At 37.7% G+C, this 26,347-nt stretch overlaps 1 protein-coding gene across 1 annotated transcript in view; it reads left to right on the forward strand.

Annotated features, from left to right (window-relative positions):
- Positions 1–26,347, forward strand: part of TGFBR3 (transforming growth factor beta receptor 3) — a 2,354,992-nt gene that overhangs the window by 91,496 nt on the left and 2,237,149 nt on the right. The window contains exon 2 of the mRNA XM_044085660.1: positions 5,094–5,267. Within this exon, the coding sequence (XP_043941595.1) occupies positions 5,204–5,267 (64 nt within the window). The 5' untranslated portion in view covers positions 5,094–5,203. The remainder of the gene's footprint in view (positions 1–5,093; positions 5,268–26,347) is intronic.

Consider the following 26,347-nt stretch of genomic DNA (forward strand, 5'->3'; position numbering starts at 1 on the left):
AAAATAGATGCTCAAAATGGCCGAAGACCTAATTACTTTGATCAGGGGTTCCCATCCCCCTCCTGATAAGAGGCCTCGGCAAGAGACGGAATATGAATCTTCAGATCAGGTTTCCATTTCCTCTGATTCCTCTTCTGAACATGAATACTCTCTCCCTCCCTATGAGGATTCTGATGCTGAAGAATCTATCCCTTCAGCCTCTCCTCCTGAGGATTATTCTTTTGGGGAAACCCTGCATACCATGAGGGAGCACTTCCACTGGGAGAGCCAAGACTACTCCGAATCTAAGAAAAGGCTTAGAGACTTCCTTTTACTTCCTCAGCACAGGCCTCTTGCTATTCCTCCTGTTTTAGATATTGTAGATGATGTATTTTCAGAGTCCGGATTGTCTCCAGACTCTTTACCTCCAGCACCTGTGAAGCCAGACAGATACTACAGGGTTCCAGATTCCCATAAATTTCTTTATAAAAACCCTGCTGCAGACCCAGAAACTATATCTCAGGGTCCCAAAGGGGTCAAGGCTCCCAAAGGGGTCAAGGCTTCCACTGCAAAAAACCCTATTCCCTCAGACAGGGATTCAAGGGCACTGGACAGATGGGGGGAAAAAGATTTATACTTCTGCTACCTTGGCTGTAAGAGCTCTAAATTGTCAGTTTCATATGCTTAAATATCAGCAATATTTAATGTCACTGCTTAAACAGAAAATGTTGACAAATTCTGAATGTGCAGAAAACAAAGAAACGCAGGATTTATTGCATGCAGCTGAACAAGTGGGAAAGCATACTTTGCAGTGTGGTTTTGACTCTCTGGAGGCCTCCTGCAGGGCTGCTGTTACGGGTACTGTCATTAGGAGTCATGCTTGGTTAAAGGAAGAGAATCTGCCTGATCATGTTAAAGCAAAATTATTGGATGCTCCACTACAGCATGATACTTTGTTTGGTGTTAAAGCAGAAGAGGTGTTGAAGAAAATGGAGGACAAAGCGAAATCTATGCAGACAGTTAAGGATTTCTTACAGGTACAGCCACCCAGATTTAGCAGGATCTGGCCTTCAAAGAATTGGTCCTTTCCAGTGTCAGACAGGCCACAAAGGGGAAGATACAGATGCCCCAGAGGCAAATTCCAGCCCCAAGGCTCATACAGGTCTAAACAATGGGGTGCTTCTACCTCCAAAAGTGGAGAAGACAAATCCCAGCCATACAGGAAACAGTCCCAATGACTTTCCTCTGCCAGCACCAAGCACGTATCTTCTGGCAGCCCCCTTAGGGGGAAAACTAGCACTTTTTTCACAAAATTGGTACATAATCACCCAGGACAAATGGGGCTTGAATATATTGTCACAGGGCTACAGGTTCCATTTTCACACCCTGCCAAGGTCAAAAGGTATGCCAGATCTGCCACACAATCAATGAGCAGAGGCACAAAAACAAATTTCATCTCTCATGGACATGATGGCCATTCAGCGAGTGCCGCAGCAAGAGCAGCGACAAAGATTTTACTCAAGACTTTTCTTGGTACCCAGAAAGGACAAAGCTTGGAGACCAATACTCGACCTGTCTACTCTAAACGGATTTCTGGACATTCCAAAATTCAAAATGTTGACTCTACAGCAACTTCTGTCCATGCTGGGCAAGAAGGCTTGACTTGTAACATTGGACCTAAAAGAGGCATACCTGTATGTCCCAATCAGACAATCTTGCAAAAGATACCTCCGATTCATAGCTGTCTCAATGCACTAACAATTCTCTGCACTCCTTTGGCTTATCTACTGCGCCCAGGGTCTTCTCAAAATGCCTGGCACAGTAATTGCATTTTGCAGACAGAGGAATTCAAATATATCCTTACTTGGACGACTGCCTTATTCAAGCAGAGAACAAGAACATTCTACTAAAGCATCTAGCGTTTGTAAAAAGATTACTGATTTGTCTAGGGTACACAATAAATGAAAAGAAATCAAAACTAGTACCCTCTCAAGAGAAAATATTCCTGGGTGCAAGCTTAAATACAACTGCCCAGATTGCTTATCTCATGCCAGACAAACAAAGGCAACTGACTTCTTACTTTAAAATGTTGGCAACAAAGACCCAGTTACCTGCAAGAAAAATTCTGCAGGCTTTGGGTTTCATGGCATCCTGCATTCTGCTAATTCCATATGCAAGACTGCATATAAGGAAACTACAATGGTATCTAAAAAGTGTTTGGACTCAACATTGCCTCAACCTGGAAACATTAATTACCCTCATTCCCTGCCAGCAACAGTTTCGATGGTGGGCACAGGTCTGTCACCACAACAAGGGACAGCCATTCAAATCTTTACCCACAGCCAGGTAGACATTAACAACAGATGCATCAGACTGTGCCGGGGGGCACACATGGCAGGAAAATGTATTCGGGGAACATGGTCCACAAACCAAATGCATCTTCATATCAATCAAAAAGAGATGCTAGCTGTTCAAAATGCCTTGACAGCCTTCAAGGATCTGCTTCATCCAGGAAAACTGCTGATAAAGACGGACAAAACTATAGTCATGTGGTACATAAACAAGCAGGGAGGCACACATTCCTATCCCCCTTGCAGACTACCCATGACTGTGGGACACAGCATTGACTTACCAATTACACGTGCAAGCACAATTCCTGCCAGGAAGTGTAAATACTCTGGCAGGTGAACTAAGCCGAAACCTAACAGATCCCCATGAGTGGAAACTGGATCCACAATTCTTCAGTATGATAAAGAAATGGGGATGCCCAGACATAGACCTATTTGCCTCCCCTCAACTGCCAACTACAGAGATTCTGCACAAGGGCTTATCAAAAGCAAGCATGGAAAGTGGATGCTCTATCATTCAGCCTGAAAACCCTAACAGTATATGCCTTTCCTCCTCTGCCTCTCCTCCCCAAGGTACTCCTAAAGGTCAGACAAGAGAAGCCAAAAATTATTCTAATTGCCCCAGACTGGCCCCGCCAGCACTGGTACCCAGTCCTAAAGAGCTTGTCTCAAGGCACAGCCTGGACATTACCTCTAATTCCTCACTTACTGACCCAACAAAACAATCAGATCCTGCACAGCCAACTCAGGACCCTAAATCTGGAAGCATGGCAGATAATATAGCTATTCATAACACACCTCTCTCTAAAGCAGTGATGGATGTTATTTTGGAGGCCAGGAGGCCCAGTACCAGAAAATCTTATGCAGAAAAATGGAAGAGATTCTGTGCTTGGAACCAGGCACAAGGAATCAACACATTTGTACCAAATATTCCTCAGATTTTACAATACCTAACTGAGATGCTGGACAAGGGCCTATCCTTTTCATCAATTAAAATCCATGCCTCTGCCATTTCAGCTCATTACAATACGGAACCACCTATTTTTTCTCATCCATTGCTAAGGCAGTACCTTAGAGGGGCCAAAAACATAAGACCTCCAAGGAGAGCAACCAATACCTGCATGGGACCTCAGTTATGTCTTGGAAAAACTTAAACTGCCTCCTTTTGAGCCAGCCAATGCAGCTGAGATAAAGTTCTTGTCATGGAAAACAGCTCTGCTCCTAGCAATAACCTCTGCAAGACGAGTCTCAGAGTTACAGGCACTCATGGCTGTGTAACCTTTTATCATTTTTCATACAGACAGGGTTTCTCTAAGGACAAACCCGACATTTATGCCTAAGGTAGTGTCCAGCGTGACCCTTAACCAAACCATTCATTTGCCTACTTTTTATCCAAACCCACAGAATAAGGGTGAGAGACTCCTACATTCTTTGGACATACACAGACAGCTATGCTTCTACTTGGACAGAACTAAAGCTTTCAGAAAGACTGAGCAACTCTTAGTGGCATATGCTGCAGGATCACAAGGAAAAGCTGTCTCAAAGCAGACTATTTCAAAATGGATAGGCCACTGCATTAGTTTCTGCTATTCACAACATGGCAAATCAGTGCCTAAGGACAGTAGGCTACATCCAACCAGAGCAGCAGCCACGTCAGCAGCCTTCCTCAGAGGAGTACCAACCAAAGACATTTTAGAGGCTGCAACTTGGAGTTCAGTGCATACTTTTACAAGGCGCTACCACTTATCTCTCTACTCTAAATCCAGAGCAGGCTTTGCCACTGCAGTTCTGCAGGGCCTTATAGCCTCTCCTAACCCTATTTAGACCCAGCCACCCAACCTCAGCTTTGGAATTCAACCCAAGAGTAATGACTGCAACAGTGAAACACGAACATAGTACAGTTGTGTACCTACCATAAATGTAGATGTTCGGGTGTATTCACTGTTGCAGTCCATGTTACCCACCCACCATCCCCCTTTTCTTTGCTGGACCTTATCTGTACTTCTCTATTCTATACAACCTATGTGGTGTATTTGCTTGTAGATGAAGGAAATGTTTACTTTAGTGCATGCATGCGTATTGGCATTCTTTTAGCCTACCCTTTTGGGGGCACCTGACATCTGGGGCAAGAAAAACTGAAGAAAATGGCGTTGGCTACATCATTTATACCCCTGGCGCACTGACGTCAGGGAAGAGGTGACAGCAACTGACGCTGGACCAAGACTTTGGAATTCTGGCCGACTGCGGGTAGCCTGCCAGCAGGATAACCCAAGAGTAATGACTGCAACAGTGAATACCCTTGAACATCTACATTTATGGTAGATACACAACTGTACTTTGTGTGCTACAAGTAACTTGGTCATTTTCTTTTTCTTTTTACATGATTTTGTTTTGGATAGCAAATGCTGACTTAGTAGCTAGAAGTTAAGTTGTGAAAAGAGCAAGAAGCAGTACATGCCCTTTATAGTTTATGTCCCAGTCACTAACCAGCATGCCTGCTATGACACTGATGGAGGTATTTTTGAGAGGGCTGTTGAGAGTTATTTTACTGATACCGTACCTTTGATGTTTTTCTTGCTTTACTATCTTAGGAAATAATTTAATTTGAGGTAGTAGTCTTTATGTATTGTTTTCAAAGAAGTGCTTTGTATTAAATTACTTCACAGATGAAAGTGAATTTTTCTTTATTAGATGTTGATATGAAAGTAGCTCTGAAATGATGGACCTTGAGTGTAATTTTTCTTACTTGTATTTCACTGGTAACAGGTATTTCTTTATGGAAAATTTCCTCATTTCAAGAGTTCTCTGCAAAAACACCAGTAACTAAAGGAAAATTGGTACAAAGCATCTACAAGGAGAGTGCGGTCAGACCTAAAATGTTCATCAATATGCAGAAATTTCATATTGTTTTGCTCCTTTTCGTGGTTAAAGTATCAGCAGGTAAGATACTTTTTAATTTGAATTTGCTGTTATGTACTGTATTACTGCAGATGGAATAATTTTGTTGCTTTTATTTTTAATTGCTGCACATCGCATCATAGCTTTGTCAACACAAAGACACTGGAGCACAGACGTAATGTAATACATTTCAGTGAACCAACATAAGTTTCCCAGTTACTCGAGCTTTCAAACTGGCAGGAGTCCTTTGTCAGGAGAAGGGTTCATGCCAGCTTGAAATCTTGAGTGACTGCAAAACATATGTTGGTCCAGTAAAAGTTATTATATCACATTTGTGTTCCACTGACTTTCTGTTTTCTGTTAGTGGACCAACATGGCATTTCTTTAAATTTTTTTCTTGCATTACTCTGTCAGGCACTCAACATTAGATAATGGCTGATTGTGGCTCATAGTGGATCTGATTCAGAAACACCTAAAAAGATTACACATAATGAAAAAAGCAGCAGTGTTTGTGTTAGCTAAAATGATAGATTACAGTTAAGAAAAAAGGCTCACAAATCGTATTTAGCAATACTTACTGGGTGCAGTCTCAATCCCCAGGCAAGCAGCTCTGTGACATATCACTGCACATTGAGACTCATCTTACTGAACCACCAGTGTGCGCTAGGTGAACAGACTTCTGTACTGTTAAGTTGCTTTAGCTGCCTTATGTAGCAATGACTTTATCTAAGCATTGAAATAAATATTTGAAGACATTTTTAACAGTTCCAGACATATGCCCAGCTGTCTATGTAGCTGCACCTCCAATATGGCAGCTGAGTGTCACAGTGCTATGAGCAACAATTCATTGAGTGAGGGTATGACTTTGCCGAGCTGTCCTGCAGCTCATAGTAGCAGACCAGACTTGCCAATTAATTGTTCATAAGGGCTTTGGTATAGAGGATTCCTTATGCATCACTAAGCCTCATCGTAGAAGCACAGGGGAACCTGTCCACTTCATTTTTCCTAAACCTTTAACATTGTGTATTTCCTTCCTGTTTCAGTTTGCATAATGAAGTGACTGTTTGAAAAGCATTGAAGTCTGGGAGCATATTTTCTGTCATTTGTAACCAATGAATTTGATTCCATTTTTGTTGGCAAAAAAGGTTAAAGGACTTGCAGGACTCGTATTAGAAAGGCTGTAGTGCAGGTTTGATGCCTGTTATATTCAGAAACAGTAATGTATTTGTTACATTGTGGTTGTAATTTCAAAAGTGCTGTGTCAACTGAGTAAGTTATGTTGTAGTTGCAGAATGGTTGTGATTTCATAAGCTTTTTAGTTGACACTTGTAAACACCATGACTGTACTAAACAGTGCCTGTCATTTCAACATATGTACTTTATTGTTGAATCATACAGAGCATATGTACTTTATTGTTGAATCATACAGATTAGAACTCATGAAAGATTTGCATAGTTAGTACAGCACAAAACGTTATTTCAGTCTGATTGGTGGGTTATAACTCTATTATATGCTGGCAGGCTGGGGTTAAGTGAAAATAGTCTTAATGCCAGCTTTGTATTTTTACTTTTTGTCTGGCCCAATGTGCTACCTAATCCAGAAGCATGGATAGGGTAGAGTGAAGGCGGTAGCCACCCTGGATGCAAGATGACAGGGAGCGGGATCTTCAGTACCAGAATTTTGCCAAAGTACTTTAGTGTGGTCCTAGTTCAGTTCCAGCATTCAGAAGTCATAACTCATCTTCAGTCTGCTTCTTAAATTTGTAGCAAGCGGTTTGCTAATGTTTACAAAAGAGAAATGTTGTTTTTTTGGTAGGAGCAGAGATCCGTTTTTTTTTAAGCTGAAATTGAGAAGGAGATAAATAGATATGGCAAAGCAGATAACGGAAAAGATCTTTCTCTTTTTGTTTTTTTGTTTTTTTTTTGTTTTTTTCTTCAACATAAGAGTTGAGGGGCACATGTTGTAGAGAACTGGACCTGGCTTTCTCCTTAGGTTAGGAGCAGCAAATTGGGGAATGATCCTTTTTCTTTTTTCATTTGAGGGGTGCCAGATTAGAGAAAGGCACAGGGCACTAGATAAGCCAGATGTGGCTCTGACCAAGTCTTTGTAAACTTAATACAGACATTCTTAAAATATATGAACAGCAGTACATGGCCAACACAGGTAAGTTCTTAGCAGAGTTACAAACTTAATTTGTACATATTTAGCAAAACGAGCAGTGGTACACAATCAAATACAGTTAAAAGGTTAAACAGCGTGCAAGTTAAATGATCACCTAATTTATTTCTGGAAGAAAGTAGAGGAGGTTAGATGGCTGCTGGAATATATAGTGGAAAAATAGAGTACAAATAGTCAGAAGTAAACTTGGATTGAAATAAACCAAGGATTAATGGGGGAATAATAACAGTAATGAAAGGGGGGGGGTGAATACTCATAGTAACTTGACTTGTGTGTCTTGGATTTCTGTTATGAAGAGTAGATGCATCTTGTTTTGTAGTCGGGAGGGTGTACCTGTAGAGAAGAGGTGCAAAGGGCCTTTTAAGTAGTTGGGTAATGTTAATGAGTAGAATGATTATCTAGGTGGGGAAGTTTCTTTTTTTTTTTTTTTTCAAAACAGGTTTATTGTTTTAACATACAAGAGAAATATCATAACAATTTTATACAAGTAATTAAAAATAGATATGATTATAACATTCAACAAAACAACTAAAGTATTTACAAAGACATCCACTACAATCAGATCAATTAATTAAACTAAAATACCATGCTATTGAAATTAGGATTTTTTTAACAAATTTTGTAAATTATCCCATACAATATAATAAGATGTTTTTCTAGTTGTTCTTGACCTAATTGTGTTTATTTCCATATGGCACACTATATTCATAACATTTTTAAATTCATTGAGCGAAGGAGGTGTATCTGAAATCCAATTTCTGGTTATTATTTTCCTAGCCACTGCTAGAATAGACCATAACAAGGGAAGCTTAACCTTTTAACACTTTGAGGTACAGGTGTGTTGAATAATATAAGAGATTTAGAAATAATGAAATTATCTGTAAAAGAGCCTGCAAAAATTCATTAATTGACTTCCAGTATTCTTTCAATTTTATACAGTCATAAAACATATGAGCCCAGTCAGCATTAATTTCTACATTACATCTCTTACATAGATTATCTTTATTATTTATTTTATTCATCATCAAAGGTGTATAAAAAGATCTATGTAAAATTTCCATGTATAAAGTCTCCAGACAATGGAAGGCGTAGTTCTATAGGCAGATTCCAATATATATTGTTTATCTTGTTGATTTGGTGGGTCCCCATTAATAGAAGTGAAATAATTCCAGTATGTATCTACACTGTAAAAAGTTTCTTGACTGATAATTTTATGTATGAAAGTTTACCTTATCAGAAACTTTATGTTGTAAATTTAATATCAAGTAATCAATCAGTGTTGGAATAGATTCTTTAACTGTTATAGACATTAGATCTATTTTATTAATGAGATGTTGTCTAAAGGTCTGAACCTCTAACCAGCAAGTTTCTCTTAGATCAAATTCTTGTTTTAAGAAATCTAGATTTTTAACTTTATTATCAGATATCAACTGATACCAGTACTTTAGATCATTATCTATAGCTAAATGAGTTCCTTCAGAAGTAGATGACAAAAGCATACCCTGAGTATACATTATAGGGAATATAATAAAATTCCATTCCCTATACTTAGGGTGCATGAATATAAAGTTACGATAGCTAATAATAATATTTAATGGGTAACAAACCATATGTTTAGGTGTAATAGGTGAAGTACAAAATTCCTTTAGTAACCATAACATGGAGTTATTTACAATCATATTTTTATGTGTTAAGGAGATTTTCATGAAGTGCATACTAATTAGCTCCCAATAATCTTTCCATTTTGACATATGACTGATCTATTAATAAAGTAATAACTTTTACAATAGAAGAGATAGTATATAAATTAAAGTCTGGAAAAGAAATACCCCTTGAGACCAGCTATTAGTATGTTTCTTTAATGCAGTCCTAGGTCTATTAGGTGCCCATAGGAAATTTAACATTAGTGTATTCAGTTTCTTGATAATTATTTTTGTAGGTGGAAGTATTATTGATTGTATTAAGTATAAAATCTTGGGGAATATTATCATTTTAATAATTGTAAGTCTCTCCTCCATAGTAAAAACATATTATTCCAGGTATTAAAAAGATTTTGTATATTAAGAAAACAGGTATTATAATTATTATATATAATAGATTTAATATCTTTACATAGTATTATACCTAAATAAGTTATCTGACCTGAATTGGGTACATATTTAGTAAAATCACTAATGAGAATATTTTTTCGTGTATATATAGGTAGTATTTTAGTTTTTTCTTCATTGAATATTAAACCAGAAATGCTTTTAAAATTCATCATTTTATCAAATAGAGACTGCATAGAAGAATTAGATCCTGCTGATGTAATTAGAACATCATCTGCAAAAAGTTGAATTTTGGATGTTGTATTTTCATCTATTTCAAAACCCTCTATGTCAGTACTGTTTCTGATCAAATTATCCCAAGGCTCCATTACTAAAGTGAATAATAGTGGAGAAAGTGGACATCCTTGTTTTGTACCTTTAAAAATGGGTATTTTTGTGAAACATATGTTCCTACCTTAATATAAGCCAATGTTCCTTTGTATAAATGCTCAATTAGATTTACAAATTCATCTGAGAAGTTTGTGCACTTCAGTAAGGTAAACAGATAGTCCCAACTTACTGAATCAAATGCTGAACTTATATCAAGACTAATAAGTGTTAAATCTTTCTTTTTCCTATTTGCAAAATCAATTAATGTTAAAGTTCTTCTTATATTATCAAAAGTATTTCTATTTACAATGAAGCCTGTCTGATCTATATCTATAATGCCGGGGATGATTGTCTTCAGTCTATCAGCAAAACTACTCATAAACATTTTATAATCAACATTAAGTAATGAGATGGGCCGATATGAAGTACATCTAGTTGGATCTTTATTAGGTTTTAAAATTGGCGAAATAAATGTATATTGCCAAGATGGGGGGGGGTTATTAACTCAGTTTGGGCCAAAATAAAAACCTTATGTATTAATGAATATGTACTTTTAGAAAGGATTTTATATATCTCTGGTATAATACCATCATTACCCGGTGCTTTGTTTGATTTAAGCTTATTTATTTGTGTAATAACCTCTGTATATGAAATACTTTTGTCCAATAGTTTAATCTGTTGTTTATTAAGCTTTTATTCATGTTTGTGGTTATAAACTCCTTTATTTTATCTTTAGGTTCCATGTTAATGTTATTATGGTTAATTTTGTGAAAGTGATTTCTAAATTCATCTAGTATTTCTGGTATACTAGAAACATTCTTCTTTTCCTTAGAGAAAAGATTTCTTTGATATGGTTTTGTTTATTCAACCTTTTTGTTTTATTTTTAAGTCTATGTAAGTATTTGGGGCTTATTGAATAAGACAAAAACTTGTATTTCTCTAAAGTTATTTTAACTTTATGAGTTAAAATTTCTTTGTATTTCTCATTTAGTTTGTTTATTTCTTCAATAACTTTCTTGTCCATAATATTTTCTTTATTATTATGTTTATAAGAGTCTAATTTACTTTGAATATCTAACAATTCCTTATCCCAAGATTTCCTTTTATTATTATACCATCTGATACTTTGTCCATATAGATATGATTTTAAGGCATCCCAAACATAGACAATGGAGACTTCAGGAGTATTATTTATGTCTAAAAATGTTTTACTTCTGAAAGTATATATTCTTTATAGTCTTTTAGTTGAGTTAAGTATGCTGGTATCCTTTTGATCTGAACATTATGAGTATTTTTATCATGAATTCAAAAACAATTGAATTATGATCAGATATAGGACATGAAATGATTTTGGAATTAATTAAATCTGTTACCATCTGGTTAGAAATAAAGACCCTATCTATTTTTGAATAAGTTTTGTATCTGTTAGAAAAAAGGTGTATGGTAATGATTTTGAATCTATCTGATTATTAATATCATTCAAATGATAAGAATTAGCAAAATCATTTAAATGTTTTGCATTAGATGTAATTCTTCTTTTTCCTATAGTGGTAGTATCACTTTCATGTAGTATACAATTAAAGTCACCAGCTAAAATAATATCTCCTATAGAGAATGATATGATCTTATCAAGATGATGTTTCACTGTATTAATACCAATTCCAGGTATCCAATATACATTAATTAAAGTGTAAGTCTTCCCATTAATTTGTATTGTAACCATACAAAACATTCCTTTGTCATCCTGATAAGACTTAATGGTTTTAGGAATGGGCATACTTTTATTCCATAAAATAGCCACTCCTCTTTTTTTCTGAGTGTGCTCTGAACTAACCAATACTGTATATTTGTTTGTGGCTAGTTTATCAATATCTTTTTTTCAAGAGATGGGTTTCTTGCAGGAAGACTAAGTTGGCCTTATGTAAATTAATGTATCTTATTAGGCTTGCCCTTTTACACGGATTATTCAATCCATTAATGTTTAAAGAAATTTCTTTTAAAGATGTCATTTGGCATTTTTAAAACTTAAGAATCTTATGATCAAAATAACAAATAACATAAGTAATGTTACATCTCCTCCTTTAGGTGTACCTTTAAATATAGCTGTATTTATTGAATCTCTTATGGGATTTTGTATAGGATTCAATTTTGTTTGTAGTGACAATGAGTGTACAAAATATATTGTGGATGTCAAAACTATATACATATAACAATGAACAAGTTAAAATAATGTAAGGATTAAACCTTGCATCCAGCCTGGAGTTAAAAACTCCAACTTAGAGTAGTATTTACCACTCAAGTTAACCCCCTACCCTAAGCAGCAGTACCTCAGCTACCACCTTATCAATTTAATTCTGGTTATATTTAACTTAAATTAACAGCTTTCAATTCAATTATCTAGCAAGACAAGACTACACATTTGATAAAACAGCATCATATAAACTAAAATAAACTTTTTTTTTTTTTAAACTATTCATACTACTATATACATCTATGTAATATAATACACTTGTATTCAAATAGCATTCAAATAATCGTGATATTAGGAACCAAGAGGAGAGAGAGAAATAAAAGACGTGAAAGAGGGAGAGAGAGTGAAAGAAAGAGAGAGAAAAAAAAAAAAAGGAAGGCATATTTACATATTAATTTATTCAAAGTATGTAAAAATAAGTTCTAACATTCATTTAAATCAAAAACTTTGGCTAATATGGTTCAGACATTACATATATTAAGATGCATCTATTTTCTGTCATGTAAATGCAGTCAACAGCTTCCAAAAACCTTGAATTGCTTGTATATGAGCATTTTACTCATACTCATTATTGTCAATAGAATAAAATATTATATTTATAGAAATTGTTATAAATCATACTGCATAGTTATGCAAATTCTCAGAAACACTTGCATTATTGTAAAAAAGCCATCTGTATTTTGTATGTCTATACTACTGCTTTAAAATATATCACATGACAATTTCTTCCAGAATAGAGTTATAAAGTTATTTATGCTTGTCAATCAGATGAATTAAATGAGTTATAGTAATGTATATGTTTGGAACATAAGTTTTAACACAGATTAGTATGCTGCAGTCAAGTAGATTTTCAAAAACACTTGAATAAATGTTTCATTTTCTATGCCTTCTAAAATAAGACATTTACTTACTACAAGAAACTGCATCATTTAAAATAATTATAACTGACATTTTATGATTTATAACATAGATATTTAAGTAATTATATAAAATAACTCACATTTAAATGTGTTCATTTTCCTTCACATAGTCGCATTTGCATCAGTTCTACTTCCTGGTAGAGTGTTCTTCCTGAATCTGTGATGTGTCAGTGTGATATCTGGGTCAAAGGTCAGATTGACTGCTTTCAGCTTCTCTGTGAGAATTTTGAGAGTTGAAGCTTTTAAAACAACTCGAGAACACTGTTCATGAGGTAGCCCACATCCCAGATTGTCTCCCTTAACATTTTGGCGGGAAACTTGTTAAAAACTAGTAACAAACATTCTTTTAGCAGTGTAAATGCATCTAAACATGACAAAACCTTCGCAATGTATTTTACAGGTTATTACAGCCTCTATGTAAGTGAAATTAAGCCCAAAGTTATTAATAAGTAATAAAACTCAATATTTTTGTCCCAACTCAATTTTTATGCAAATCTTATTATTTACTGTGTCTATATGATCAAAAGCATTTCTATATATTAATATGAAAAAAATAAAGAGAAAGAATAAAGAAAAGAAAAAGAGAGTAGAAAATAAGAGTGTAAAGCAGAAATAAAAAAATGTAAGAGAAAGCTATAAGAAGTATATACAATGGAATATTACTTACTGTTTATATTAATAGAGTTAAAAATAAAACATATTATTTACTATTTAGTTCTAATTATTATTAGTTAAAGCATGACAGATTATTTACAAACAAGCATAAGCAGTATAATCAAGAAAGTATAATTAGGAATAGCATTTGAAGAACATATAAACTTTTTACAAGGAATAAATATGTTATTATTCCATTTATCATATTTTCATTAATCTTCTCTCCCTGCCCTCCCCAACCCTTTACCCACTACATAATCTAAATAGAATGTCATTGTTTAAACAAAGAAAAGAAGAAAAGGAGAAAAAAAAAAAAAAATGTATCAAATTACTGACCTTACTTCTCTTTTTCAGAAAGAGAAACAAATTGAATAATAGCTTGTTATTAGTTCCTCAGATATTTTGACTGGTTATGAAACAAAACATTTCTTTACACACAGAGAATAACCTTGATTAAATCTTTTTCAGAATATTTGTGGCTTTCTGGAAATGCAGGAACTATATTTAAAAAGATTAATAATGAAGTAAAATGATGAGAGAAAAAAAAGAAAAAAAAACATAGAACAAATCATTTGTTTTTTAGTCTATTCTTCTTCTCTGAAGTCTTCCACGAAGTTTCAGTTGCCAGTCTCTTTAATGAAGGACTAGCCCATTCCATTTCCTCTGTTTTATCCAAAATCTTATTTTTTTTGATAAACAGTAAAGCAGAGTCTGTCATCAAAAATTTTAGGACCATCAGGAAGGAAGATTTTTAGCTTGGCAGGAAACAGAAGGTATGTTTTAAACTGTGCTTTTTTAAGCTCCCTTATTAGTGGCAGAAAAACTTTTCTTTTAGCTATTACCAAGGAAGAATAGTCATTGTCAAAACGCACAGTTGTCTCATTAATCTTAACAGGAGCTTTAGCCCAAGCAGATTTAAGAACCATCTCTTTATCAAAGATGATAGAAATCTAACTATAACTGATCTAGGATAGTTTTGTTAGAGTTAGTATTAGCTATAGATCTATGTGCTCTTCGATACCAAAAGAGAATGCTTCTGGTAAGTCTAAAGTTTTAGGGAGCCATGTTGTTAAAAAGAAGTAATATTGTTACCTTCAATATTTTCTGGCAGTCCAAAAATCCTAATGTTATTGCCTAGATCTATTTTCCAGGTCATCCAGCTTTGTTTGTAAATGTGTATATTGTTTCAGCAGAAACTCAATGTTGATTTCCTCTTCTTGGATTCTATTTTCCATGTCATTCACAGCTTCTTCTATGCCTGTCATCTGGATCTTCTGTTGTTGCAGGTCTATATGTAACAAGTCTATTTGTTTTGTAGTTTTTCTATGAAGGTATCAATTTTAGTATCCATTTTATCCATCTTAGCAGTAAGTTGCTGGATTATAGTTATCAGAGACTGAAGTTCTTTCTTGATGCTGGAGTCTTGAGAATTTGTCTTACTGGAACTCATTTCAGACTGATAAACTGACAGGAAAATTTCCAAAGTGATTTCTGACAGGAATATTGTTAAAATGTCCTTTCTTTTTTAGATATAGTTCAAGAACTATATAAAACAAACATATTTAGAAAGAAAATTACTTCAAAAATTAATTTTTTAAGTAATTAATTCCTATCAGTATAATGAAATTGGTGGAGCTGAAGAAATCTGCTGCTATCCTGTGTTCATCCTTGGCCACGCCCCTCAGGTGGGGAAGTTTCTGAAGGTATATGTATAGAACTGTTAAATGGAAGGGCATGCTTGGCAGTGTGTGGAACTGTTAAGTAGAAGATGTGTGGGAAAGAAAAGGACAGAGAGGCATTGTGAGTATCTAAGAGGGAATGAAATAGTTAACTGTAGAGTTTGTGTTATCTACTTTTTGAAAGAATAATTTTCTGTAGTTTTGTTTAAAGAGAAAATGGTTATTTTAACCATGATTGTCAAAGCACTGACATTGTTGGTATAATGTTATGTATTTTTCAGAGCTTTGTGGAAATGCTATGAGCAACAGTTCATTGAGAGAGAGTGTAGCTTTGCTGAGCTGTCCTGCTCCGACAGGCTCTAATTGCTTGTTGTATGATATCCCATATAACTGGTGCCAGTTTTGTAAATGACTTTTCTGCTATTGTTGGTTAGTTAGCCATATGTAGTCCGTGTTCTGTAAGTCATAAGATGTACTTCTAAACTAAAATAGGTTCTTGTGGGGAAGACAGTAGTGATCACTAATTAGTTATATATTAATGAACTAAGCATTAAATTTGTTCTCACATCTACAGGAAGCTATTTGGATTTAATGATTACCTGGCAATGATGTCCAGTAGAAGGACTTGGATGAGTAAATCTTAGAATTTTATTCGGTCTTCTGGAGGATCTCCTTATTTTGAGAGGAGTGTAGTGCTGTGATGAAAGTACTTTTGCTCCTATTCTTTTTTTCATGGTTTTCTACTCATTTTCATAATTGTATCCTGCTGTTATTGATGATTAATGCAGGACAACTGGAGCATTTTATAGCATTTGTGTGTTCAGGAGTTTTAAACTGTACTTTTGTTTCATTTACTAATAAACTTTGGTTTTGTCACAACAGAACCAAGCACTGTTTTATGGAAAACCACAATTGCAGTAAAACAGTTGCACTTGATTAATTTTCTGCAGCTGCATGGATAAAGTTGGTACTGCAGTGGACCAGCATGAAAGTACTTGCTAGTTTGTTTAGGTAATGCTGTAACTCTTACCTGTTTTTCATGTCTTGATAATTCTTGGTAAATGATAATTACTCTAAACGTAATATGTGCTTTACTGAGCTTTATCAGCTTTAGGAAGACACACTCTGAGGATTAAAATTATAAGGTGGATTCCTTTCTGAGACAATTCAAGATTCATACGGGAGAAAATATGGCAAAACCTTCATGATCTGTGGCAGGGAAAACAGGAATGAATAAAATGAAAATCCTAAAGAGTCCTCTGCACACTAAGGTAAACTTCACTGGATGGTGCGATTGTCATTTAGAAATTTGTCTATGCAACCTAGAGGTACATTTTGCTGATTCCACTCTACTAAGGGAATAACTTTAATACAATAGGGTAGTGGGCAAAGAAAACATGATATCATTGATGAGTGTGATTACTAATTCCACACTGCTGAATGATTTTACATATAAATTAAGTACTACGGATATACCCTGGAAAAGTAAAGATGTTTGAGTAGAGGAGGTGAAGTAGTTACTTAATTGCATGTCTCACAGTTGTATTAAGTATGTAAGGTGGTGAAGTGGAAACTAGAATACACTGGGTCACATTCCCATACATAGTATGCTGTCAGATGAAGAAAAGATTTCATGAGATATACTAAATAACTGCTCCTTCCTCTCCGAGATTTTGATTTGGACAAGATGTGGAATTCCTGAAATTCATAGATTCATAGATATTCCAAGGCCACTGAATCTCATAACCATTCTTGCCTTGCCAGTACCTTCTGTTAGGCTGTACCTCCTTTCTCCAAGAGGGCCATACTGATCAGTCCTGGAGTAAATTTGTAGATATGCATCGAGTCATCTAATTTGTGTTTAAAGGAAGATTCTGAATTAGACTGCTTAACATGCAAGAGAAGTTTATTTATGAGGCCTTGGAGGCATTGTGTTATAAACCTGTCCCTCCACTGTGTTTAATGTATGTGTTAGCAAAGATTTAGGCCCTTGGTTCTAGTACTGGTGGAGATATTGGGCTTGCTGAGAAACATGAAGTCCAGGAAAATCAGGTCTCTAATGGTGAGGTAAGCATGATGGAGATCACCTTTCAAAAGTGTGTAAGACCCTGAATAATGAGAGGGAGAGCTTCCAGCTTCTCCTTGTAGCTTGGTGACATATGGTCTGTGATCTCTTTGGTTAGGAATCTTTGGGGGAGGGGGGTCTTTCTTATTGTTTGATATGTTTAATGAGATACATCCTAAAGGGGGTGTTGTGCTCTTTAATTGGCTGGGTAAGTGCTGAGTATAAGGGAGTGCTTAACCTTCGTGATATTACTTTGACAATTAGCTTGGTGGCAAGGTTGGTCAGTTCCAGTGTGGCTTTTTTGAAGGTGATCATGACCCCCAGATTTTGGAGTAGGAACACTGTGAAATTAAGATGGAACAAAAGGGTTTGTGGAGGGGGTGCCTGTATTAATGGATCTTCCAAGTAAAGGAATATCTGAATACCATGAGTCCTGCAGACGGCTATGACTGGAGACAGAGACTTTATGAAAACCCTGTGGATTGTAGGAAGTCCAAAAGGCAAAGCAGAGCTCTGAAAGTGTGATAAGCTGAAAACCTCAGAAATTACCTGAGGGAAGGGTGTATTGGAATGTGGAGGAAAGCATCCTTTAGATCCCAAGGACATCAGAAAGGCTTATGGAAGTACAAAAGGCAGAAGAGTTTGGAGGGACATCATCTTGAAAGAGGGGAACTTGAGAAAAGTGTTTGAAAGTGGACAGATCCAATATGGGTCTCCATTCTTTTCTTGGAACAAAGAAAAGACTGGAATAGAACCCTTTTCCTACATATTGTTGTGGCACAGGTTCTACTGTGCCTTGGTCGGGCAAGGCTTGGATGATGGGGGATAGTAGCTTTATCTGATTGTGAAGTGGAGTGGGGGATACCCTTGAATGGAGGGACTTCATTCCAGTCATTTTGTAACCATGTTGAGTAATGGAGAGGACCCATTTGTCTGTGGTAATGAGCTGCCCCTTTCATGTAGAAGAGGTGAGTTTTTTGGATGGGGAGATTGAGACAGAGGGAGAGAACACAGGGTAGTTAGGCTGACTTGTCTGGTTAGGAAGGCCTCCTAAATTTAGAACCCTTGTCTGGGTTGTCTTGGAATCTTTTTTAAGCAATTTCTTAGCCTGATGAGAGGCCTGAACTTCCTGTAGGCAAGGGAAGTGGGCTTTGCAGGGTAGTTTCTCTATTAACTGGGAACCAAAGTAAGAATTTATCTGCAGTTTTCATCATCTTCCCTTGTTCTTGCAAGGTTTTAAACAAATGTGCAGTATCCAGGACAAATAACAGATCTCTAATCAAAGAAGAGTCTAGAAGCTTGGCTTTAATGTCTTCAGGAGGGACTAAGAGTACGTACCTTCTAAATACAGAACCTATAGCAGCTGCTCTAGAGGGCGCTTCCACAGCATTATAGCTGCATTTGATGCTATGTCTAGCCATTTATGAAGCTTAAACCACCATAGACATGGCTTTATGCTTACAGGCTGGTCTTTCCATAGAAGCCAAAACTTTGTTTAAGCCCCCTAAAATAGGCAGGAAATATTTAGTCATTTTGGTCTGAGAATTCAGAGCTCTGCAGGCTAGGACAGAAGGGGTTCCTATTACTTGATCAATGTTTTGAAACTTCGAACACAATATCGAACTTGTCTGTTTGCAGTTTCAAAACTTCGAACACGGCAAAAAAAAAAAAAAAAGGATGCAACAGTACACTAACTGTTGCAAGTAGGGGGGCAAGCCCCCCTGCACCCGCCACCCCCCCACTCTTTAAATATACAAACTCTGAAATATTCCCTTTCTGCACTATAGTGCGGTCTCAGAGTTGGTATATTTAAAGATTGGGGGGTGCAGGGGGTCTTGACCCCTGCTTGCAACAGTTAGTTTACTGTTGCATCTTTTATTTTTATTTTCTGTGTTCACACTTCAGCAAGTTTGACTATATGGTTTTGACCATATAGGGTTCGAACTTGTTGAAGTTCGACAACGTAATAGTAACCCAGACAGAAGAGGTATATACCTTCTTTTCCAATCTAACCATTCAACTGCTGTCTTCATCTTAACGAAGGACATTAACAGCAGGTAGGAGTTTAGAAGGCTTGTCTGTAGCCTTAGAAAATGTGGAAGAATCGTGTACAGAAACTTTAAATCTTCAAGGACTTTATAAAATCTATCAGGCTTTTTGGGGATTGGTGACGGAGAGTCTGGACTAGTGGAAGTCGAAAAGATATTCAGAAAATCCTCCAGGAAAGGGGGGACAGGAGCAAGAATGCCTACCTTTAAAAGATTATAATATTTTTTTGCACATAAGAAACCTGTTTTGATTCCCATTTGAAATGTTTTATCCTGTTTCAGATGACTTCCTCAAAAGAAGCTTATTTGACAGGGTGATCAAAGAAAAGGGAACCTTCATCATCAGTGGTCATTTGACCTGGAAAGAGGATCTAAGAGGAGTAGGCCAGAGTGCTCATCAGAGTCTGAGTCTACCTCGTCATCCTCAAAAGATGATTCAAGGTTTCTGCTTTGGGGTGTAGCAGAAGTAGAAGCAGATAGCCTAGTATGAACCTATGAACCTATCTGCCCTAGGGCATTTATAAGCCTAGCCAGAGTGTGTTTGGCTTTCGCCACCCATTTTAAATTAATTTTGCTATGCCTTTTTTCGAGGTTAGTATACTGTGCCTCTGTCTAACAGTGACACAGAAGTGATACCCAGGGTAAACCTACGATCTCCCATCCACTCATCAAGATTCCTCTTGAAGAGAGTCAATGAGGGACTCTGCCTAAAGTGGACTGGGATTTTATTCCAGAGTGAAGGGAGCCTCTGGGTTATGAATCTGTCCCTCCAGCCTGTTCTATTTATTTCAGTGCTGAGGTTCAAGTCTCTCGAGTGCATGGCTCGATGGGATTTGGATTTTCTGAGGTGCAGCATGTCCATTAATTCCAGGTTGGACATGGCTTTATACGTCAGGCACAGATCGCCTCTGAGCAGGCGGTATGCCACTGAATAGAGCTGGAGTTTCTTTAACTGGGTAGCATATGGCATCTGTTTGAGCCCTTTGATGATGCAAAAGAGGGTGATCTGAGTGCTATTATGGCCTTATAAATCCATCCACTATTTTTACTTGAGCATGTGAGGAGAACATAGTTTAGCTTTCTGTTTTTTTCTTTTTAGGTATGATGACTGCTTTTGCAAGAAGAGGTTCCAACCCCTGATGTATGTTGATTAAGAGACCCTTGGTATTTCCTCTCTAACTAAAATTTGCAGTACATCTTTAGGTCTTTTAGAAATAATTATAGGGGTTCCTCCTTCTCACCAGTGTCATTAGCATCCGTCATTTTGAACACGTGAAACTCAGACACCATAGTGGCATCTGGTGGGGTCACATTAATGGTCATCTTGGAAGGCGTTGGGCATACTGCAGGTTCAGAGACATCAACAGGTACATCTGAGTCTGACTGGGGAAACAAAATGGTGAATCTAGGCCTCTTAAATTTCTTCTTTGGGATAGGCAAGATTTCAGGGGTGAAAGGGTCTGCCATCTTAGCTTGGGTAAAGTGCTTAAGGTGCTTGGTGTCCAAGAGTTTGAGGAAGAAAGTCACATCCATAAGGTTTTATGTATGAAGGAATGGCAAACTGAACAATTGTTATCATTCTCTCTACCTAAAAAAGAAGAAGCACTGGGACTGGAGATCCTTGTAGGAAATCTGCCAACCACAATCACATTTTCCCCACCTAGCTGACATCTAATAAAGTACCAAACACCAATACGAACAATAAAAAAAACAAAGAAAATTTTCCAACAGGGCACTTATCTAAACCAGTGAAGGCCAACCATGCAGATGGCCACATGTAAAACACACTACAAGGGGCAAGAACTTAATTCAGACTGGCAGCAAGATAGTCTGAGGTTTTATGTTCATATGTCCACTTATTTACCCTTATGCCCCTGGGGTTAGGTCATGCGTTGAATGTATGGCTGTGTGCAAGGTTTTGTCTTTGGTACACCAGACATATATCAAGGTTATCTGGAGAGATGACCCATCAGTTTGGATTATTGCATTAGTGATCAGTAGGGCATCTAATGGTATAGTAAGTTCTTACACAACTGTACTTCTTCCACCTTACCCTTTGGGCTATCCTCTGCTTCAAGAGTGTTTACAAATAGTATAGGTCCAGTGATAGTATCCATTTTCCATTTTTAAACAGCATAATTATCTTTCTGAAGTATTTTCAAAGTGTCAGGGATCTCCTAGATAGGCTGGTGTTCCAAGAGAGCATTGAGAAGTCTTTTCTGACTCATTCTTACAGAATTGTATTTCTGGGGTGCTTGCTGGCCACCTCAATACAATGAGCTTTTCTACCACAGAGACAAAATAGCTCTATTTAGATCTATTCCTGTGATTTTCCACTCAGATTTCTGTCTCAGCAAAGGAATTCTCAGGATTCTGGATTTCACTGCAGCCATGATTCTCATGATACCTCTTGCCAGACTTCACATAAGATCGATACAATGGTAGCTGAAATGTCTGTGGTCCCAACATCAACAGCCATTGATTTTTTAGATTCCAGTTTTGGGAGATGTAAAAATGTAGATCTTGTGGTGGTGGCATCATATTTCTCAGAATCCAGGTTTCTCATTCTCCCCTCCTGCTCAAAAGCAGCCAGTCACTACCGGCACTTTGGATTTTGCTTGGGGAGCAGTGTCAAGAGGCGTAAAAGTGCAAGGCCGCTGGGACAAGAAAGACTCACCAAAATACATAAATGTAAAAGAATTGCTAACTCTCTCAATTCTGAGTCAGGACTTCCTCAGGTGTTTACACAGAACACCACAGTGATGTGTTACCTAAACAAGCAAGGAGGAACCAGATCTTACCCCATTTGCAGACTACCTGTATAAGCATGGGAAATAGCTTTGCAGCACAATCTCACTCAGCAGTCATCTTATTTCCAAACTGTGGCAGACAAGCTAAGCAGGACTAGGGCAGGCTCTCATGAATAACCTTCTTCATCTCTACCAACTTAAATTCACACACAATATCTTCTTCCATCCTGACAGTAGCCCATCCCTTGAGGAACTTGTTCCCTACTCTTGCCCACGAAGTCTAAGCTCTGGAGACAGAAACTTTCTCACAGTAACAAAGCTAACAACACTCATGGTGAAGCCCTAGTCTCAAATCAAATAGCCAAATTATGGAACTGTCTACCCCCACACCCTCAAGCGCACCTGAATCTACCATTTTTTAAGATCTACTATTTGTATATCTATCCAAGAACTGGCATTGCTCCTGCGCCACACCTGACTGACAAGATATCTGTAACTCTCTCAACACACTGTCCACTCCTTATCTCATTTTCTCCTTCTCCTCAGTGTTTATTACTACTACTACTGCAAAATAAATATATATAAAGGAAATCGGGTCTATATTACCATATCGCACGCTCAGAAGAGCGAACGACAGATAATTGACCCCATGTAAGTGAAAGCTTACAATGTTGAAACTTCATAACAGCGATTATTTTCTAATGGAAAACAATCGCTGTTCCAAAAAAAATATATAAACAGTAAAAGATTACTTAACGTGGGGGTCTTTTCCTCCCACATCCTTCCTACTTAAATATACCAACTCCGAGATCGCACTACAGTGCCGAAAAGGCAAAGTAGCAAAAGCGGCCAAACTTATTCTTTCCCAGGGAAATAATTTGCTGAAACGCAGCTTTGCTATTTTGCCTTTTCATGCTTTACTGTTCGACAGATGCATTTGACAACCTGCGTCTGCGACGGCTTAATAGGCAACCAAGGAAATCTCATTTGGTCATAACTATTATTTAATATGTACAAACTACTAACTTTATTTTTTCTCACAGTGATCTTCACTGAAATGCTTGCGTTTTTCTTTTTGAACCTGTATCTACTAGAAAACTGTATTGAATAGTACTTTGTATAGACTATCTAGAACATATGTATTCTGCATCTTACTGTATGTATACTATTGTACTATGTAATTATTGTATAATACTTGTATTTCTGTGAAGCCTTTCTCTGTGGGCCTCCTCTGAAAATAGGCTAATGGCCCAGTCGGACTTTCCCGGTAAACAAATGTAAATAAATAAATGTAGACTGAATCAGATGGTCTTCCAAGATTTCATTAATTTGTGGGGAACATCTCAGACCTTTTTGCCTCCTTTCTAAACAGTAAACTGGCAAAATTCTTTTCCAGGACTCCAAGCAAGCAGGCAACAAAGACAGATGCATTTTCTTTTCCTTGAACAGGAATGTTCCTGTATGCGTTTCTAACCTTTCCACTGATATTCAAAGTACTTCTGAAGATTGTGAAGGACTCCCCCAAAGGATGTGGTAACTCATTTCTGGCACAGGCAACAGTGGTTCTTCATTCTTTTGGAATTGGCCAAGGGCAATTAACACAAGCCTCCTCAGACTGGATTTATTCACACAAAATCACTGGTGTTTCATACATCCTGACTCAGAACAACTTCAACTGATTACTTGGATAATAGGGTCACAATGTCTTTTTGTCATCTATTTTCTGAGGATGTGCTGCAATTATTAAGCAATTGGAAGAGGTTTTCTAGCTGGTGCCAACAAAATAACCAGCACCCTTTCACAGCTAGTATTTGTCTGGTTTTATAATATTTCTGTGAGTTGCTGTATTATGGTCTGTCTTACTCCATCAGGGTTCACTTGTCAGCCAGTTCAGCATGTCTGCCCATGGATGCTCCTCTTTTGAAGCAGTCTCATGTGAAAATGTCTTTTGAAAGGGGTTCTGTATGGAAACCTCTCAGAAAACTGGTGGGACCTCCTTGGCATCTTAATTTTGTGTTAGAGAAGTTAACACTTGCTCCATTTGAACCTGCTCATCTGGCTTGAGGTTCTTAACATGAAAAACTGATGTTCTTTGTGTTTCACTGTTGCAGTCATCACATTTGGGTTATCCCTGTCAGGGTAGCCCTCGGCCAGCCAAAATGTCAGAGGCTTAGTATTTCTGTGTCAGGTGCTGTCACTTCAGGACTGACATCCGGTTGTCAGTAGTATAAAGTAAGGCAGCCGATGCCATTACATCCGTCTTTCTTATCGTGGAGCCTGAATCAGAAGCAGTTCGCATGAGTGCTAGTGGGCCACTACCTGAGTTTCATCTTCTGAATTGAAGCTGAAATCTTATAAAGCTAAGTACCCCGTTGGTGATCCTTTTTTCTTGCACTAACCGATTTCAGAAAAAGTTAGCAATTGTCTCGCCTGTGGAAAGCAAGTACCACACCGAGACTTTCATTCTTACTGCATCACTTGCTTAGGCCCGGACCATGACGTCCCCCACTGTCACTTCTGTGCTTTGTTCGATGCCAGAACTATACGTCATCGGGCCCTTATTGTAGCTAGATATTTTCACTTAACAGTCCTCGAATTCCGATATGGCTTCGGTAAACCATCTGACGGCAGATCTTGCGAAAAAAATGTAAAAATACAGAGACTGACTGTACATGTCCAAAGCTATTGACGACGCCCCCATTAAGCTACTCATCATTTCTCCGGTCCTCAGTGAGGCACTTTTGCAGCCCCTGATGCCCACTTCTGTGGATTCGAGGCCGCTACCGAGACCCTTTTGGAGTCAGGTATGCCGCAGAAATCTTCTTCGACTAAGGATCCTGCGGTCATCTCTACCTTGGATGGGTCCGGAGTCACTGAGCAGGCACCGGCTTCTGAAGAAGTCCTTCGCACTACCGATTCTCGGCACAAACCAACGACTTCTTTCACGACTACCGTTCTTTAAAAAACTACCAAGTTTCTTAGGCCCAGGTTACGAGCCACACTCAAGAAACCGACCCAATCTCAGGTGCCTGCTTCCTTGCCTCAGTCTCAAATGGTGGAAGACCATGTCATGCTGATCAGGGGAAGCCAAGTTACCCCTTCCAAATGAGAGGTCTGTCCCCTGTAGTTTTGTCTGAACAGGAGTCCGGTGACTCTGATGCATCTGAGTATAAAGACACGCAACACCTCTCTGCTTATGAGGATTCTGATGCAGAGGATTCCATTCAGTCAGCCTCTCCACAGAGGATTTTTCCTTTGGGGAAACCCTTCACACCTTAAGGGAACATTTCCAGTGGGAAAGTCAGGACTACCCTCAGTCTAAAAATAGACTCATGGAATTCTTAGATCTTCCACAGCACAGACCCCTGGCCACCCCTCCAGTCCTGGATGTTGTGGAGCATGTTTTCCTGGAATCCAGCTCGACTCATGACACCCTCCCTCCTGCACCCAGAAAACCAGACAGGACTCGCATAAATTTATTTTTAAAAATCCTACTGCTGACCCTGAGGTAATTTCTCAAGGGCCTAAAGGAATTTAAAGCAACCTCTGCTAAGAATCCCACTCCCTCAGATAGATAGGGATTCCCGAGCACTAGACAGATGGGGTAAAAAAGTATACACCTCAGCTACTCTTGCTATCAAAGCACTAAATTGTCAGTTCCATATGCTAAAATTTCAGCAACATACCCTGGAACTCCTCAAACAAAAAATGTCTTCCTTTCCTGCTTGTGCAGAATCTAAAGAGTTACAAGAGTTGATACATTCTGCAATTCAAGTAACTAAACACACCTTGCACTGTAGTTTTGGTGCTCTAGAAGCTTCTTGCAGGCCAGCAGTCACCAGTTCTGTCCTTAGAAGGCATGCATGGCTTGCCAGACCATGTTAAATCTAAATTGTTGGATGCCCCCTTGCACAAAGACAACTTATTTGGCACTAAAGCAGAAGAGGTCTTAAAAAAAGATGGAAGAAAAAGCAAAATCTATGCAGACAGCTAAGGATTTCTTGCAGGTCCAGCCATTCAGGTTCAGCAGGCATTGTCCCTCCAAGCACTGGTCCTTTCCTGCTCCCACCAGGTCAGTTCAGCCCAGACCCCACAGGCAGCAGCCACAGGGAATGCAGAGATCTAAGCAGTGGAATTCCTCCACTTCAAATCCAGGGAG

This window comes from Protopterus annectens, chromosome 10.part0 (genome assembly GCF_019279795.1).
Source record: "Protopterus annectens isolate FY-2018-M chromosome 10.part0, PAN1.0, whole genome shotgun sequence".
Lineage (NCBI taxonomy): Eukaryota > Metazoa > Chordata > Ceratodontiformes > Protopteridae > Protopterus > Protopterus annectens.